The following is an 18356-nucleotide window of genomic DNA, read 5'->3' on the forward strand; positions in this document are numbered from 1 at the left end:
CAAGCTTGACGAGCCCAGCAGCTACATGACCACCTTTTGGACACCCTGGGGCAGGAAGAGGTGCTTGAAGCTTCCGTTTGGTGTCTCCGTGGCTTCAGAGGTGTATCAGCGGAAACAGCATGAGCTGTTGATGGGACTCAGTAGCGTGAAACCCATAGCAGATGACATCCTCATAGTGGGCTGTGGGGACAGTGATGAGGAGGCAGAATGTGACCATGGCGCCAAGCTGCTGGCCCTGATGGTCAGATGCAGACAGGTCAAGCTAAGGCTATGCATAAAAAGGCTTCAGTTTAAAGTGCCAGAGGTCCACTGTCATGGGCACATCTTGTCCTCCACCGGATTGAAGGCGGATCCTGAAAAAGTAAAGTCTGTCTTGGAAATGCTCCACCCATCTAATGTGAAGGGAGTGCAGCGCTTCGTCGGATTCGTCACCTACCTGGCCAAATTCCTACTGCGGCTCTCTGAAGAGTGTGAGCCGCTAAGGAGGCTCATGGACAAGAACACCATCTGGCATTGGCTCCCAAAACATGACGCAGCAGTGAGGGAAATAAAACAACTTGTCACCCAGACACCCGTACTGCGATACTACAATGTGTCAAAACCTGTCACAATTCAGAGTGACTCAAGCCAGTATGGACTTGGCTGTTGCCTCATGCAGGAGGGCCAGCCTGTGGCATTTGCCTCTAGGGCACTCACCCCAACAGAGCAGAACTATGCCCAGATAGAGAAGGAGTGCTTCAGCATTGTGTTTGCATAACAACGCTTCCACAACACACAGTGTGCAGCTTACAAACAGAGCAAGTGGATGTTGAACACATCAACCAGGCTGACTACCTCAATGTTACGGACAAACGCCTTATACAAATCAGGTAGCACACAGACAGAGACAAGCAACTCCAGGCATTGAGGTCTGTGATTCTGATGGGCTGGCCCGACTGCAAGGAAGAAACTGCTTTAGCCGTCAGAGAATAGTGGCCAGTCAAAGAGGAGCTCAGTGTTCAGTAATATTCAAGTGTCAGAGAGTCATTATTCCCCGGTCTCTGCGCCCTGAGATGTTGGCGCGCATGCACTCAAGTCACATAGGAGGTGAGGCCTGTTACAGACAAGCATGTGACACACTATTGGCCAGGAATGCAGATTGAAATCAAAGACTATGTCAGTAAATGCACAGTCTGCAATGAATATGCCATTGAGCAACAGAGAGAGACGATGATGTCCCATAAGCTACCGATGCGCCCCTGGCAGATAGTAAGTCTAGATCTCTTCCAGCACAGTGGCAAAGACTTTCTGCTTGTAGTCGATCATTACTCATTACTGCAAGGCTCAGTTTGTCCGCTACGGCCAGCCAGATAGGGTAATTTCAGACAATGGACCCCAATTCTCCGGAGTTGAGTTCCGAAAATTTGCTGCAGGATGGGAATTCGAGCACGTCACTTCATCACAACGACACCCAAAAGCTAATGGGAAGGCGGAGTCCGCAGTTAAAATTGCAAAGAACCTCTGCCAAAAGGCTCTGCAAGAGGGCAAAGATGCCTGGAAAGCAATCTTGCAGTGGCGCAATACCCCGACAGAAGGCAAGGATAGCAGCCCGGCCCAGCGCCTCATGGCACGGTGCTTAACTTCTTGCGGCGACCCATCCCAGATCCAGGATCGTGACTACGGCTCAAGCTCATTACCATAACGCAAAATAATATTCTTAGAAATATTTAACCTCCACACATTAACAAGTCCAATAGCTCAAATGAAAGTTAAACACCTTGTTCATCTACCCAGCAAGTCAGATTTCTAAAATGTTTTACGGCGAAAACATAGCACATAATTATATTAGACCACCACCAAAACAAAAGACGAGAGGCAGCCATTTTGTCCCAGAAAATATACAATTATAAAAGCAGGATTAAAAAATAAATCATTCACTAACCTTTTGAAAATCTTCATCAGATGACAGTAATAGTACATGTTACACAATACATTTATTTTTTTTCAATAATATGCCATTTATATCCATTAATCTCTGTTTACAATGACGACATTTCAAAAAATGCGACTCAAATGTCCGGAGAAATGATGATAGCTCCGACAGATAACGTCAGATAACAAGCAATAAACATGACTAAATATACATGTTCTACATATAGTTACAAAGATACACTTCTTCTTAATGCAACCGCTGTATTACATTTATTTTTAACGTTACAGAATTCGTTCACTGGCTATACAATGAAACGGCGCTCAGATATTAGCAGTATGTCTCCTCTACGTTTGGAGTCCACAGAAACCCAAAATAACCACATAAATATTCCCTTACCTTTGATGTTCTTCGATCAGAAGATGTAGAAGGAGTCATACTTACCCAATACATCGTTTGGTTTCACGTTGTGTGTCTCTGTATTAGCATATGCTAACAGCTTCAGCTGAAATGCACCCAAAATTACTTCTGGTCCCGCACTCTTGCGCTAATCTGTAGGTTTCCCATCAGGGATTGTTGACAGAGAGATAAAAGTGAAGAGAATATCAAAATGTGTTGTTGTTACCTGATAAAAATAATAATAATTTAAAAAAAATCTAAACTGTCCATGTTGGAAATTATTACTAGGTTTGTTTTGTTAGTGAATTGACATCTCCTGTCCTTTTTTCCCTTTATTTAACCAGGCAAGTCAGTTAAGAACAAATTCTTATTTTCAATGATGGCCTTGCAACAGTGGGTTAACTGCCTGTTCAGGGGAAGAACCACAGATTTGCACCTTGTTGACTCGGGGATCTGCGTTTTCAACCATCTGGTTGCTTGCCCAACGCTCTAACCACTTGGCTACCCTGCCGCCCCTATTTTAAGATGTTATGGGTGTAAGATGGCACAGTGCTGCCATCTGTTGGTAAATGTTCATTACTGCAACTCATGTGTTTTACCGGTGTACTTGAGATACCCGGATGTAATTGTGATGTACTGAACAAGACAGGTTACTCGCATCTATGCCTCTGTCTCGTCAACATTCAAACACAAGTGTCTACATAATTTTGCCCATGTAGAGATCATTCGTTTTGCAAATGCAAATATATTGTACATTTTTCAAATTCCTAACATAAGGGTACATTTGCAAATTCGTAACATAAAATACGAATTGTAATTCGTAACATATCATAGGAAATCGGTGGACGTTCACAAAATAATACCATACAAAACGTAACATATGATCAAACTAAATGGGGTGTCTTAGATTTACAAACACAATAATAAGAAATGCTCTGAGACCAGGTTGGCATGGTGTAACTCCAATTTGGGTGGAGGGAGGCAATTTGATCAAATGAGCTACATTGATATTCCTGTGGGAAAATAGTGTTGGCTAAAGGACTGTACTACTTCATGAATTGCCGAACATCATGTGCACCTTTTTCTTACAGTTGTTGTAATTGCCCAGCCAGGATAAATACCAATATCTAGATGATACTGGGGTTGGGTCTTGTTAGTTTACTAATATTTAATTTAGTTAGGGCATTTGAGGGCATCTGTAGTAACTTTACTTAACTGTGCAAAAAGTGTTCGTTATGGTTGAGGCACTGAGAGGACAACTAAAATTGAGTACCCCTATATTGAAGGTCCTTCGACAAAGAACTGCTTTCTCCAACAGCAATCTCGGCAATGGCGGATTACGATAACTACGATGACCGGGATCGGGCTTACGGTAGTTTTGGTGGAGGCAGAGGGTAAGAAAATACCTGGACGAATAGAATGTATCAGTATTAACGTATGGTGATGCGAGAAAACGCACTGATGCCGTAGTATATACAGGGGCTTGTTCGAAATTCTTCTGAAAGATTAGGCCCGGGTTCAGAACTCGGGCCAGACAGTGTCAGTGTGGTTAGCCTCTCACGGCCGCTTTGATGAATGGGAAGCCGGTATTGAGGGCGGGGAAAACTCGTGGATTGACCATAGCTAGCTACTTCCAGATGTGCGTGTGAGATTTTCCATTACATAATGTTATCGACTTATGTCGGTTTGACAATACATATTATGACATGGTTATGATTGCAAGTCATTCTATCTTCACAGACTGCCAGCATGGCACTTGGCGCCAGCGTCTCATGGGCTGCATGTTGTGCTAGCAAGTCAGGGACTGCGTCGAATGGCCAAATCGGGTAATAACAGCTCGAGATGTCAACACGCACCATTCCTCGACATCATTATCAATACATGGCATGTTTAACAACTAGTTACCAAGTAATCATTATTCAATGCACAAGCCTTTTGATGCCTTGTTTAGTGGTAACGTTAGCTAGACAGCTAGCTAGACTAGCTTGTTCTAATTGCATGAAGATTTATGCGGAGGATTAGCTAGCTAGTATGCTAACTCTGCTAGCTAGCCTAGTTTGGCCCAGTGCACCCTGCATCCATTACTAGCTAGTTTGATGAGCGCACACATGTCAGTTAGCTAGCTAGGTCTTTATGATTTGCAGAACGTTAGCTAACGTTAACTATAGTAGCAATGATTTCCGATTTACGCTTTGCTCAGGTAGTTAGCTAGGTTTGCAATGCATTTAACTAACATAACGTGGGCTAACTCGAGCATTGCCATTGATGCATTAAACAATCACTACCAGGAACATGTAAACGTTACGTGCCAAAACGATGTTGCGGCGATACTGAACTTATTTCTGAAACTCAGTCCTAGCTAGGTAGCCAGCTATACAGAACTTCAAAATAGCCTAATCAACGAAAACACTATACATTTAACAAGCTAGCTAACGGTATTACTGCAGTTAAAACGTGCTCTCTTGGATGGGATCAACGTAACTATGATCATTTCGAAAATCAGGGAGTTATGTCCTCCACCCCTTGTCAGTGACTGTCATAACATTAATTGTTATAATCATATTCTGCTTTGCTTTATTCACACAGGAAAGGAGTTGGAGCCCCTGATCATGAAATACCTAAACTAGTCCTGTATCTATTGGGCTGTTTGTCATACATTAATTTGACACCATGGCCAAATAACTACACATAATCACCTTGTCTTATCAAATGCTATGTAAGATCACAACAGTCAACTTGGTTATTTTACAATTGCTCTCCTTTCTAATTGTGGGAAAGATGTATGCATGCATGCCCAACGTCCCTTTCTTAGAAGACACATTTGAGTTGAATGCATTGTGGTGCAACTGAATAGATATCCCCTTTCCCTGGTTGGTGGCTGTACCTCTTGGTTCTGCCAGGTCGCCCAGTTTGCTTGACACCCGAGGAATGCTGCAGGCATGCAGGACCCAATCTGCATTTCTCTCTGCACTGTCAGATTGGAGTGCTGTTGCCAGCAAGGGAACAGGTTCCTTGCAGTTTTGCAAGGCCCCGTAACTCCTCATGAGGAGCACACATTTTTTGCGTTTAAATAATCTTAGCCGGCGTTCTTATATCCAGTGCATTTATCGAAGTTCAGTAGGGAAAATCAATTACGTGGCACAGTCATTACAAGCAAACCCTTCTTCAAATTGACTTATCAGTGCACATTAACTTCTGCTGTTCATTGAGGAAAATTACACAAATGGCAGCTCTGTAGTATTGTTTACCTGTATTTAGCCCAACAGAGATGCCATCTTTTTCTGTGCTCTGCTGACACTATTGGCAATTAAATAGAAGAAAAAAAACAGATTATTTTTCCATCAATTCTTTCTCCAGTTTCCAGAGAGCCTAGTCCTATTTCCTGTATTGTATGTGCCACGTTGTGTATTTTCCTATGGGATTTGAGCTGTAGATCTTTGGTAATTTGATTGGTAATGGATCTGTCCAAGTGTACATCATTTATCAAAGGCTCAGAAAGTCAGCTGAAAAGTATGACTGCGCTACCTATTTGCCACTTTTTCCTGGGACGTTAGGTTTTGCTTGTGACTCCGTTAATGTCCCAATTATCAACCATAATCTCCTGCTCAAGTCATTGACCATTAGCCACTCCCCGTACAGGACCCTGAGTTTGTATCTGTTGTAGTCTGTTCTCTCATGGAGGTGTTCGTTTCTGGTAGACCCAGAGGTGGCAGTGGACCTGGTGGACCCCGCAAGCAGAAGGATCTACCAACAGATCCCCCATACACAGCATATGTGGGCAACCTGCCCTTCAACACAGTACAAGGAGACATAGACGCCATTTTCAAAGACCTCAACGTCAGGAGTGTTCGACTAGTTAGAGACAAAGAAACGGACAAATTTAAAGGTGAGCAAGCATCCATTGGCTTAGCATAACCTCACAAAACCTCACAAGCCATGGCGACACAGTTTGGTTATTTTTCTCCTTTCAGGTTTTTGTTATGTGGAGTTTGATGACTTGGAATCCCTTAAAGAAGCTTTGACGTATGATGGTGCTGTGAGTACCCACAATTAGTTTTCTCAGATCCTCATTTGTATCTGGCTCATAAATGTAAAACAAAGGGATACTGTGGTTTCATGTCAAAATTATAAAAACAAACAGCTGTATGTTATTCAGTCTTTACAAAAAAGCTGTAGCACATACTATTTAATTTAACACAGGTTCTTAAACTGAGACTCAGCGTTATGACGTGCCCATGAGCAACTATGTGAACCAAATATGTTGTAGAGTGACACTGATGCATCTGCATAAGTTCGCTTCACTCTCATACAACGTGATGGCTGCGTGACAACTGCAGAGGAGATTAGCTGCTGGTGTTGTCGTCTTTGTTGTTTTGGAAAGTGGCCCGATCCTGTTTATTCTTGCATCACTGAGTGAACTTCATAGTCCTTTAAAAAGGTATAATCTGCTTTGTATGGAAAATCTAAGTATTGTGATATGGGCATCGTGACAAAGATATAAATCTGCTTTTTTTTGCAAAAAACAAATAAAACTGTCCCCAACATTGATATAAACTTATTGTGTTTTGCACCTTCCATAAAATAGATTGCAGTCCAAAATGATTAAATGTGTAGTGACAACCGACTGTCATTTTATAAAATGGACAATTGAATACGGTGACACGTCCAACCAACAGTGATATACTTGTAGGACATAAACACTGTTGGAAGCATTATCAGAGAAGCGGACCACATTGTTTAATTTCTTCCTAGTGCTGACTTTTGCCCCCATCTCCAGCTCCTTGGAGACCGGTCACTCAGGGTTGACATAGCAGAGGGCCGAAAACAAGAGAGGGGTGCCGGAGGATTCGGCTTCCGGGGGAACGACAGAGGAGGTACCCGCTTGTGCTCACTGGAATGCTAACTTGTTTGTTCCTCTTACTACTACTGCTTAGCATATTTCTTACTTATCATTACAACTACAAAGAAATGTAAACTGATTCCGTTTTTCTATTACATGCTCTAATGAGTCGTGATAATGATTTGTAGATTGTCTTAATTGTAAATATGAAGTAGCAATACCTCTTGGCCGAGATTTGAACAATTACGCGATTTGAACAATTACGCGTCTTTAACATTGACCTAAGACTCATCTTTCACCATACTCAAATCAAGGCCGTCTTAAAATCTTTAAATTATCAAAAGCTTTGCTGTTCTGTTTGACTTTGCTACCATCTAAGCATACAGTGCATTTCACTTATAAGAATAATGGAATAATCAATAATTTGTCGTGTGGTCATAAAAATGAGACAAGATGCTTGTACTTTTATAGATCAACGGATTATGCAATCCTCTATAATCACCGTATCAGTCCTTATAAGAGAGTGCATTGCACAAGTTCCACTACCACTGTTGCCTCTGTGGCCTTATTCTTGTTTTATTTCACTACATACTGACATTTCAGAATACCTGGCACTTTTCATAATGTATCCATTCTACATCTTTACTCCCTTCTCTCCTGCTTCCTTTTCTGTATTAAATGGTGCTAACAACTGAGCAGCTAAGCCTAATTTGTCTCTACTTTCTCAACCAAATACTTCAAATAGCTGTCTCTAGAAGTAGTACTACTAACCTAGGACATTGGCTAACCAGCAAGTGGGTTCCACACCCCTGCCTCAGCTCAAAGCACCACTCACCCCTGTTGTTTAAACTGAGCCCTGTCCCCTGCAGGCCGAGGGGGCTCTCGTGGAGGTGGTCCCAGGGGAGGTTCCAGAGACGACTACGAAGGAGGTGGGATGAGCGTTCAGCTGACTTAGCCGGTCCCCAACCGGTCATTAGAGCGGACCCAGTTTGACCGCTGCAATTTAAGATCCAAGCAGTGCAGTACAGTGTAGTTGGTAGTGAGCACCAAGCTAAAGAAGCAAACAAATTGTTTAAAAATGTTTGCTGTGTGAATCAAATTTTATTTGTCACATGTGCCGACTACAACAGGTGTAGATTTACAGTGAAATGCTTACTGTTAAGAAAAATGTGTGTTAGGTAAAAATAGATGGGTTAAAAAAAATCACAAAAAAAAACAAAAAAATTAAGAGCAGCAGTAAGGGGATACCAGTACAGAGTCAATGTTCGGGGGTACAGGTTAGTCGAGGTAATTTGTATATGTAGGTAGTTATTAAAGTGACTATGCGTAGATAATAACAGAGTAGCAGCAGTGTAAAAGAGAGGGGGGACAATGCAAATAGTCTAGGTAGCCATTTGATTAGCTGTTCAGGAGTCTTATGGCTTGGGGGTAGAGGCTGTTAATAACCTCTTGATTCTAGTCATTCCGGATCCGGGATCGTGAATACAGCCTCAAGCTTATTACCATAACGCAACGTTAACTATTCATGAAAATCGCAAATGAAATGAAATAAATATATTAGCTCTAAAGCTTAGCCTTTTGTTAACAACACTGTCATTTCAGATTTTCAAAATATGCGTTTGAACCATAGCTAAACAATAATTTGTGCAGTATTGATAGCCTAGCATAGGATTAAGCCATGCATTCAGCATGCAACATTTTCACAAAAACAAGAAAAGCATTCAAATAAAATCATTTACCTTTGAAGAACTTCAGATGTTTTCAATGAGGAGACTCTCAGATAGCAAATGTTCCGTTTTTACATAAATATTATTTGTGTAGACAAATCGCTCCGTTTTCTTCATCACGTTTGGGTAAGGAAAAAAACGAAAATTAAGTCATTAATACGTGAACTTTTTTCCAAATTAACTCCATAATATCGACAGAAACATGTCAAATGTTGTTTAGAATCAATCCTCAAGGTGTTTTTCACATATCTATGTAGTCTCTTATGGTCAATCTTCCAATGATATGCCTACAAATACGTCACAATGCTGCAGACACCTTGGGGAAACGACAGAAAGGGCAGGCTCATTCCTGGCGCATTCACAGCCATATAAGGAGACATTGGAACACAGTGCCTTCAGAATCTGGGGCATTTCCTGTATGAAACTTCATCTTGGTTTCGCCTGTAGCATTAGTTCTGGGGAACTTACAGATAATATCTTTGCAGTTTTGGAAACGTCAGTTTTTTTCTTTCCAAAGCTGTCAATTACATACATAGTCGAGCATCTTTTCGTGACAAAATATCTTGTTTAAAACGGGAACGTTTTTTTATCCAAAAAAATTAAGAGCGCCCCCTATCTCGAAGAAGTTAAGAAGCCTTTTAGATTCAGCGCTCCGGTACGGCTTGCCATGTGGCAGCATAGAACAGTCTATGATTGGGGTGACTGGAGTCTTTGACAATGTTTAGGGCCTTCCTCTGACACTGCCTGGTATAGAGGTCCTGGATGGCAGGAAGCTTGGCCCCAGTGATGTACTGGTCCGTACGCACTACCCTCTGTAGTGCCTTGCGGTTGGAGGCTGAGCAGTTGCCATACCAGGCAGTGACGCAACCAGTCAGGATGCTCTCGATGGTGCAGCTGTAGAACATTTTGAGGACCCATGCCAAATTATTTTAGTCTAAACGCCTCTAAATCTGCAGAATAGTGTAATATAAGCAGTATTTGACCTCCTAGAGATTTTTACTTTACGATTTGCACAAGTTTTTTTTCTGTCCCTTGGTGCATTTTGTTTGTGATCCCTCTGTCATCACTCATACAGGGGGTTCACCTCACTCATTCGTCAACTTACAGGGCTGCTCCAGGTGCTGGGAAATAACAGATTTAATGTTTAGAATGTTACTGAAAGGAATGTGGTGTTTAGAGCTGACAAGATTTCTTATCTTTTATTCCTCATGAGAGAATCGTTACTGTTCTACACAATACTTTATCTGAACGTTCTACAACGTTGCAATCCTGGATGAGCCCAAGACTGTCTAACCTGTCCTTTCCTTTCTGCATCTCCTTGTGTAGGCTACAGAGGAGATGACGACTTCGGGCGGGGTCGAGGAGGCAGCCGCGGTGGTGACAGAAGGGGAGGTGGTGGAGGAGCAGGCATGGGGGGACGCTACAGGGACGGCGGACCACCACTGCGCGCCGGCGCGGAAGACTTCAGAGAACCCTCTGACGGTGTCACAATCTCTCTTATCTCATATAAAACACTAGACCAGAGGTACTCCAATTAAAGTGGAGGTCTGAAGTAATGCTGGTTTTGTTTTCTCAACCGTAGTTGGTTAATTGATCTATAGATTTGACTGATTGGTCCGACACTCCACTGGTGTCACACGCTTGAACTCGTCCCTGATTAGAGGAGAATAATTCAAATCAGCAGTACTTCTGGAATCGAGGTCCGCATTTGAGAAAAATAACTCTAGGCAATGTTTAGTCATGGAAGAACAGATTAGTTTAGCTGGATTTCTGATGGATTTCTGTATTGTCACAGTAGAGCTTTTGTAAAGATAATGGGAAGGTGTTGACATTGACCCCTCCTTCAACCTTTTCTAGGGCAGGCGGAACCCCTCGACAACATTCCGCTGAAAAGGCAGCACGTGAAATTCAAAAATATTTTTTAGAAATATGTAACTTTCACACATTAGCTAGTCCAATACAGAAAATGAATGATAAACATCTTAATCTACCCATCGTGTCCGATTTCAAAAATGCTTTACAGCGAAAGCACAACATATGATTGTTAGGTCATAGCCAAGTAAAAGTCCCAAAAGGCAGAAATATCAAATTAATCACTGACCTTTGATCTTCATCAGATGACACTCATATAGGATATCATGTTACACAATAGATGTTTTGTTCGATAATGTGCATATTTATATCCAAAAATCTCAGTTTACATTGTCGCGTTATGTGCAGTAATGTTTTGATTCCAAAATATCCAGTGATTTTGAAGAAATACTCATAATAAACATTGATAAAAGATAGACTTCTCCTTAATGCAACCGCTGTGTCAGATTTTTAAAAAACTTAACGGAAAAAGCATAATCTGAGAACGGCGCTCAGAACCCAAAACAGCCAGAGGAATATCTGCCATTTTGGAGTCAACAGAAGTTAGAAATCGCACCATAAATATTCACTTACCTTTGATCTTTATCAGAAGGCATTCCCAGGAATCACAGTTCGATAATAAATGACTGATTTGTTCCATGTGTTCAGCCCAGTAATCAATCTTCATGAGGCACAGGCACTTCGTCCAGACAAAAACTCGAAAGGTTCCGTTATAGTCCTTTAGAAACATGTCAAACGATGTATGGAAACAATATTTAGGATGTTTTTAACATAAAATAAATAAAATAATAATAAATAATGTTCCAACCGGATAATTCCTTTGTCTGAAGAAAAGCACTGGAACGAGAGTTAACTCTGTCGGGACCGTGCATCATGAGACCAAGGCACTCTGCCAGACCACTGACTCACAGGTCTCATGAGCCCCTCCTTTATAGTAGAAGCCTCATTCAAGTTTCTAAAGACGGTTGACATCTAGTGGAAGCTGTAGGAAGTGCAACTGTATCCATATCTCTTGGTAGGCCAAGCTTTGAAAAACTACAAACCTCAATGTCCCACTTCCTGGTTGGATTTTTCTCAGGTTTTCGCCTGCCATATGAGTTCTGTTATACTCACAGACATCATTCAAACAGTTTTAGAGACTTCAGTGTGTTTTCTACCCAATACTAATATTAATATGCATATATTAGCATCTGGGACAGAGTAGGGGGCAGTTCACTCTGGGCACACTATTCATCCAAAAGTGAAAGTGCTGCCCCCTATCCCAAAAAGGTTAATACACTGAAAAATCCTGAACCCAGTGGCCACCTTGTTGACATAACATTTGACTTGACTAGTTAATCATGTTTGTCTTTTTTTCCCTTCGCTTTCTGCAGAGGAGAGGGCGCAGAGACCACGGCTTCAGCTGAAGCCACGCACGGTGGCTGCCCCACTGAACCAAGTCGCCAACCCCAACTCTGCCATATTTGGCGGAGCCAAGCCCAGGGAGGAGGTAATTCCCAAAGACAAACCTTAAGATATTGACCAGGCCTGAGAGCATGGGAGGGCAGGGACGGTGTAGAAAAATGAAACGATGCCAATGGGATACATTAACGCCTTCTGTTAGTATCCCTGTCTGTTGGAGATGACGAACTGAACAAATCCCTCTGAGTTCAGTTTGAGTTAAGTATTTCATTGAGACAGAATAAAAACAAGATGAGAACACACACACTCTTGGAAAAATAATACAACGCCTGCACACCAAGACCCAAAGAGCAGCTTGTGAATGCATGTCAAACTGTTAACATGGTTTTTATGTACACCTCTGCTACCCTGTGATTAGTGCCTGCTTTGTCTGTAGTTCTGTTGGGAGAAGGTCCATTCATGTTTATTGCAGTTAAAGATTAATACAATTGAGCTGAAAAGTAACAACTTTTCAAAGGTTATTTAGTCGTGTAATTAACTACTATATTCGACCCTCTGTTGGAATTGGAAGTGTCTCTCGACCCTAACTCTGAAGTGGATAGGCATGGATCCCTACTAAGAATTCTGCCCCCATTTACAAAATCAGTATAACATGAATTGTTAGAATAGAATGGTTTGCTCTGATGGTTTGGTTCATGGCAGTTGTGGCTGAGCTTCTGTAAGGGGTCATGAAGGTTTTATCATCTCAGTTGGTCAACACAACACCATTGTCTTAAGAGAATATGCTCCCCTCCCACAGACACCAACAAGAAAGCTTGGTCAGAAATTTGCTGCTTTTGTTTCGGTTTAGCCCCTATTGTTCAGCCGTATGGTCAGTGTTCAGTTTGGGACCAGTGCAAAAAAAATAAAACATTTCATTTAGTGGAGCTTTTAAGGTCATTGTATCTGCTTAACTATCCAGTTGTAGTGTAGAAGTTCTTTAAACTATTTTATCATTTCTCTAATTAAATTATTTTAACATTTCCTCTGGCATTGAACCTGTCTAACCATAATGTTTTTTTTTGTTTCCCATTCTCAAAGCTTGAAAAAGAGGCAGAAAAGGAATAGATATATCCACGTGGCTGCATTATTCTGGAAGTCTACTCTGGATCTACTGGCTTTGTTTACCAAAAATCTTTCAAAGACTTCTCCCAAAGAGCTCGCTGGGGAGTCAGGCGCTGGGTTCCTCTTTCTGCTCGCTAACACAAAGCAGGCCTTCATCTAATTGGAAAAAAAGAGCAGTTGGACCCAAGGCTGCTGTGAGGGGCAGGGGCCAGGCCTATGTCAACCTGACCCGTACCCCACACACATCAAAAGGAACTCTGGACAGTGGCTTCAGTTTGGTTCTGTTGCCTTTGGGTAAGGACTTTGCTGTGTAATTTTCTCTTACCTTTCCCAAGGCATCCGTTGTGTTCACCAAATGATTTGCAGTTTTAGACATACAGCTGTAAAAAGCTGTTCCTTTGGTGTCTTTTATACATTTTCCTCCTAAATTTCTGCTCTATTTGTGAAATGATTATCATTTCAGCTTCAAATTTCCACTGTCTTAAATATTAAATGATAACATTGCCAAGAGAACTGAATCCTTAATGTTGTCTCAATGTGTAATTCTGGAACCTGATTTTGAAAGATTTTTGATCTTAGTCTGTTCAATCCAGGAAAAAATGGCTTCCTGCAATAATGGAGCGATGCGAGGAGAAGCTGAAGCGCTCACTAGATTAAATCAGAAACATGGGTTATTGCAACGATCTTTGTCTGGCAACTTTCTACTTCCACAGCTTGCTAGTTATATGCATTTTATCAACAAAAAAAATGTATCACCTAAACACTGCAAAATATACAACTTTAACATAGGAAACTGTTAACTGAAGAAAAAAAGAAACATTTGCTCATTTGTCCCATGGAGACTGGCTAAATCTAGTCTGCCTACCAGTAGATGGTGTAGGATGCTTTTGAGAATTTGTTGCGCTACCATTTTTATTTACATTTTACTGGTTATGAAATTTAGTGATACCTTGTTCTTACTGTACTATAGAAAGATCTGCTGTTTTTATTCATTTTTTTGTTCATTTTCCTACACTGTTTATGGCAATAAAATGTATAATCTTACATAAATTTATTATTAATGTCTTTTAGTGGGATGGGTGAATGAGTCAAGGCAATGAAGTAGTTCTCTGAGAACACATGAACCAATGTGAACATGGAATAAAAACATTTCAATTTAATAGAACGGGGCAGGCATTGCTTTGAAAAAGAACGCTGTAAGGAACATGCATACATATCCAGGTTCAGGCCATTTCTAAGTTATTCTTTATTATTCCCTATAAGTTCTGTTCGCAAGTGTCTTTCTGCATACATCAGAAACAACTAGGTCTCTCATCCCCAGGCATCGCATGCAGAGAGCCTAGTTCCTCATCCTCAACACTACCCCGTGTGTATTCATTATGACAAAATTATTGTTTCTAATGGACAAATTTTAGGTGGGTCCAGTATTGTTTGCTTCTGTTTAAGAAATGTTTTACAACAGAATCGGTGTAATGAATATGCCCCTGAGCAAGAACTTTTGCTTTTATTTTGATTGAATCACCCAATATTAGTTATAAATTGGCTGTTTGTTTTGCAGAGGGTAGATGGGGCTGAATATATAAATATACACACACACACACAGGTTTTGGTATTTTGAACACTTAAAATAAAATTATTGAATTTTCTGTTACTACTTACATGAAAAGTATATACAGTTGAAGTTTACATATACTTAGGTTGGAGTTTTTCAATCTCCACAAATGTCTTGTTCACAAGCTATTGTTTTGGCAAGTCGGTTAGGACATCTAACAGCAAGGAAGAAACCACTACTCCAACCGCCATATAAAAGCCAGACTACGGTTTGCAACTGCACATGGGGGCAGAGGTCATACTTTTTGGAGATATGTCCTGGTCTAATGAAACAAAAATAGAACTGTTTGGCCATAATGACCATCGTTATGTTTGGAGGAAAAAGGGGGATGCTTGCAAGCCGAAGAACACCATCCCAACCGTGAAGCACGGGGATGGCAGCATCATGTTGTGGAGGTGCTTTGCTGCAGGAGAGACTGGTGCACTTCACAAAATAGATGGCATCATGAGGTATGAAAATGACGTGCATATATTGAAGCAACATCTCAAGACATCAGTCAGGAAGTCAAATCTTGGTTGCAAATGGGTCTTCCAAATGGACAATAAACCTAAGCATAATTCCAAAATTGTGGCAAAATGGCTTAAGGACATTAAAGTCAAGGTATTGGAGTGGCCATCACAAAACCCTGACCTCAAGCCTATCGAAATTTGTGGGCAGAACTGAAAAAGCGTATGCGAGCAAGGAGGCCTACAAACCTGACTCAGTTACACCAGCTCTGTCAGGAGGAATGGGCCAAAATTCACCCAACTTATTGTGGGAAGCTTGTGGAAAGCTACCCGGAACATTTGACCCAAGTTAAACAATTTAAAGGCAATGCTACCGAATACTAATTGAGTATATGTAAACTTCGAACCCACTGGGAATGTGATGAAATAAATAAAAGCTGAAATAAATCATTCTCTTTACTATTATTTTGACATTTCACATTCTTAAAATAAAGTGGGGATTCTAACTGACCGAAGACAGGGAACTATTACTATGATTAAATGTCAGGAATTGTGATAAACTGAGATTAAATGAATTTCACTGAAGGGTATGTAAACTTCCGACTTCAACTGTACATGCGACTTTACCGTGTGTTCACCCAACCCCAATCTGTCAGGATCCAGATAAATCATGGAAATGTCAGCACTGATCAGCTTTTCACTTTGACTGTGGTTAATGACTGTGTCAGTGGAGGGTTTGACCAGTTGGTTCAGGATATTTTCAATTAATGAGATGTCTTAAATTAACACTTAACCAATATAGAAATGGATGAGAGTTTGTATTACTTTGAATTCAGTGTACTCAAACTTGGCACAAGATACCTTCTGTATTCATGCTATAAGAAACATGACTAAACTGTGCCATGGTTTTAGAGTTTTTCTTTATTTTCTACACATTGTATTTTACTCCATCAGAAGTTTTGCTTTTTAATTATCTCACGTAGTTACTATGGGTATTGAAGGCTGGGGTATCTATTAACCCTCCTTGCATTAGGCTTACATTTTAGGGTGGCATACTCAACATTACTCACGGTTGCATCACCTGATTTACTGAGAATACTATACCTTTTTTACAGTGTTTCCGCGATATTCATGGCAGTAATGAAGCAATTTAACAATGACACCTTAATAAATATTGGAAACAAGGGTTATCTAAACAATAGATAGACCATAAATATCTTAGAAACCATCTCTCTTTTACTTCATAGTTTACACCAACTCAGAATTCCTGACACAAAAGCGAGCCAAATAGAGAATGTGAAAGCGGGTGAGAATGTGAAAGAGGGTGAGTGCTTGCAGCCAAATTATGTTCAGTACATTGACATCCTGTGTTATTGTTGGCTATGATGACTTATACACAAATCGGTTTATCCCCCTTTGCAGTTGGAGAAAAGTCACCACCAACTCTCCAACTGTGGTGACATAGGAGATCAAGGGGGAAACTATCCAGACCACATATATACGTTCAGGCTCACTTAGAAACACTGCATACAGTGCCTTCAGAAAGTATTCACACCCCTTGACTGTTTCCTCCACATTTTGTTGTTTACAGAATTAATTTCAAACTGATTAAATTGAGAGGTTTTGTCACTGGCTACACACAATGTCAAAGTGGAATTATGTTTCTCAAATTTGACAAATTAATAAAAAATGAAAAGCTGAAGTGTCTTGAGTCAATAAGTATTCAACCCCTTTGTTATGGCAAGCCTAAATGTCAGGAGTAAAAATGTGCTTAAACAAGTCACAAAAGTTTGCATGGACTTACTCTGTGTGCAATAGTGTTTAATGTGATTGTTGAATAATGACTACCTCGTCTCAGAACCCCACATACTTATCCAATTATCTGTAACGTCCCTCAGTCGGGCAGGGAAAGGCACCTACAGTATTGGTAGATGGGTAAAACATTTAAAAAGCAGACATTGAATATCCCCTTGAGCATGAAGCTATTAATTATACACCCAGTAACTACAAATATACAGGCGTCCTTCCTAACTCCGTTGCCAGAGAGGAAGGAAACCACTCAGTGATTTCACCATGAGCCCAATGGTGACTTTAAAACAGTTACAAAGTTTAATGGCTGTGATAGGAGAAAAACTGAGGATGTGATCAACAACATTGTAGTTACTCCAAAATACTAACCTACTTGACAGTGAAAAGAAGGAAGCATGTACAGAATACAAAATATTCCAAATCAATCAATGATATTTATAAAGCCCTTTTTACAAGAGATGTCACAAAGTGCTTATACAGAAACCCAGCTTAAAACCCCAAACAGCAAGTAATGCAGATGTAGAAGCACTTTGTGACATCCAAAACATGCATCCTGTTTGCAACCAGGCACTAAAGCAATACTGTAGAAAATGTGGCAAAGCATTAACTTTTTGACCTGAATACAAATATATGTTTGGGGGAAAATACCTCTCTCCATTACCACTCTCAATATTTTCCAGAATAATGGTGGTTGCATCATGTTACAGGTATGCTTACAATTGTAAAGGACAGGGGAGTTTTTCAGGATAAAAAATAAGCGGAATGGAGCTAAGCACAGGCCAAATCCTAAAGGAAATCCTGGTTCAGTCAGCTTTCCACCAGACACTGGGAGATTAATTCACCTTCAGCAGAACAATAACATAAAACACAAGGCCAAATCTACACTGGAGGTGCTTACCAAGGTGACAGTAAATGTGGCCAAGTTATAGATTTGACTTAAATCTACTTGACAATCTATGGCAAGACCTCAAAATGATTGTCTAGTAATGATTAACAACCAATTTGACAGAGATTGAAGAATTTTGAAAATAATAATAGGCACATGTTGTAAAGTGTGTAAAGCTCTTAGAGATTTACCCAGAAAGATTCACAGCTGTAATCGCTGCCAAAGATGCTTCTACAAAGTATTGACTCAGGGCGTGTGAATACTTAAATAAATGAGATATTTTGGTAAATGCAAAAATTTCTCAAAACATGTTTTCACTTTGTCATTATGGGGTATTGTGTGTAGATGGTG

At 40.6% G+C, this 18356-nt stretch overlaps 1 protein-coding gene across 4 annotated transcripts; it reads left to right on the top strand.

The window, feature by feature from the left end:
* Positions 1 to 3499: 3499 nt before the first annotated feature.
* LOC124019266 (eukaryotic translation initiation factor 4H-like) lies at positions 3500 to 14412 on the top strand. 4 transcript variants are annotated; one of them, XM_046334642.1, is made up of 8 exons: positions 3500 to 3702; positions 6007 to 6194; positions 6280 to 6344; positions 7086 to 7182; positions 8018 to 8077; positions 10202 to 10357; positions 12121 to 12236; positions 13229 to 14412. In XM_046334642.1, exons 1-8 carry the CDS (start codon positions 3638 to 3640, stop codon positions 13253 to 13255), a joined length of 774 nt encoding a protein of 257 aa, XP_046190598.1. In that variant the 5' UTR covers positions 3500 to 3637; the 3' UTR covers positions 13256 to 14412. The 4 variants fall into 4 exon arrangements, with proteins under 4 accessions (XP_046190598.1, XP_046190599.1, XP_046190600.1 ...); XM_046334643.1 differs by having other exon boundaries at positions 3509 to 3702; positions 6013 to 6194; XM_046334644.1 differs by lacking the exon at positions 8018 to 8077 and adding an exon at positions 4049 to 4134 and having other exon boundaries at positions 3662 to 3702; positions 6013 to 6194.
* Positions 14413 to 18356: the final 3944 nt, after the last annotated feature.

Source organism: Oncorhynchus gorbuscha, unplaced genomic scaffold (assembly GCF_021184085.1).
Source record: "Oncorhynchus gorbuscha isolate QuinsamMale2020 ecotype Even-year unplaced genomic scaffold, OgorEven_v1.0 Un_scaffold_8:::fragment_4:::debris, whole genome shotgun sequence".
NCBI lineage: Eukaryota > Metazoa > Chordata > Actinopteri > Salmoniformes > Salmonidae > Oncorhynchus > Oncorhynchus gorbuscha.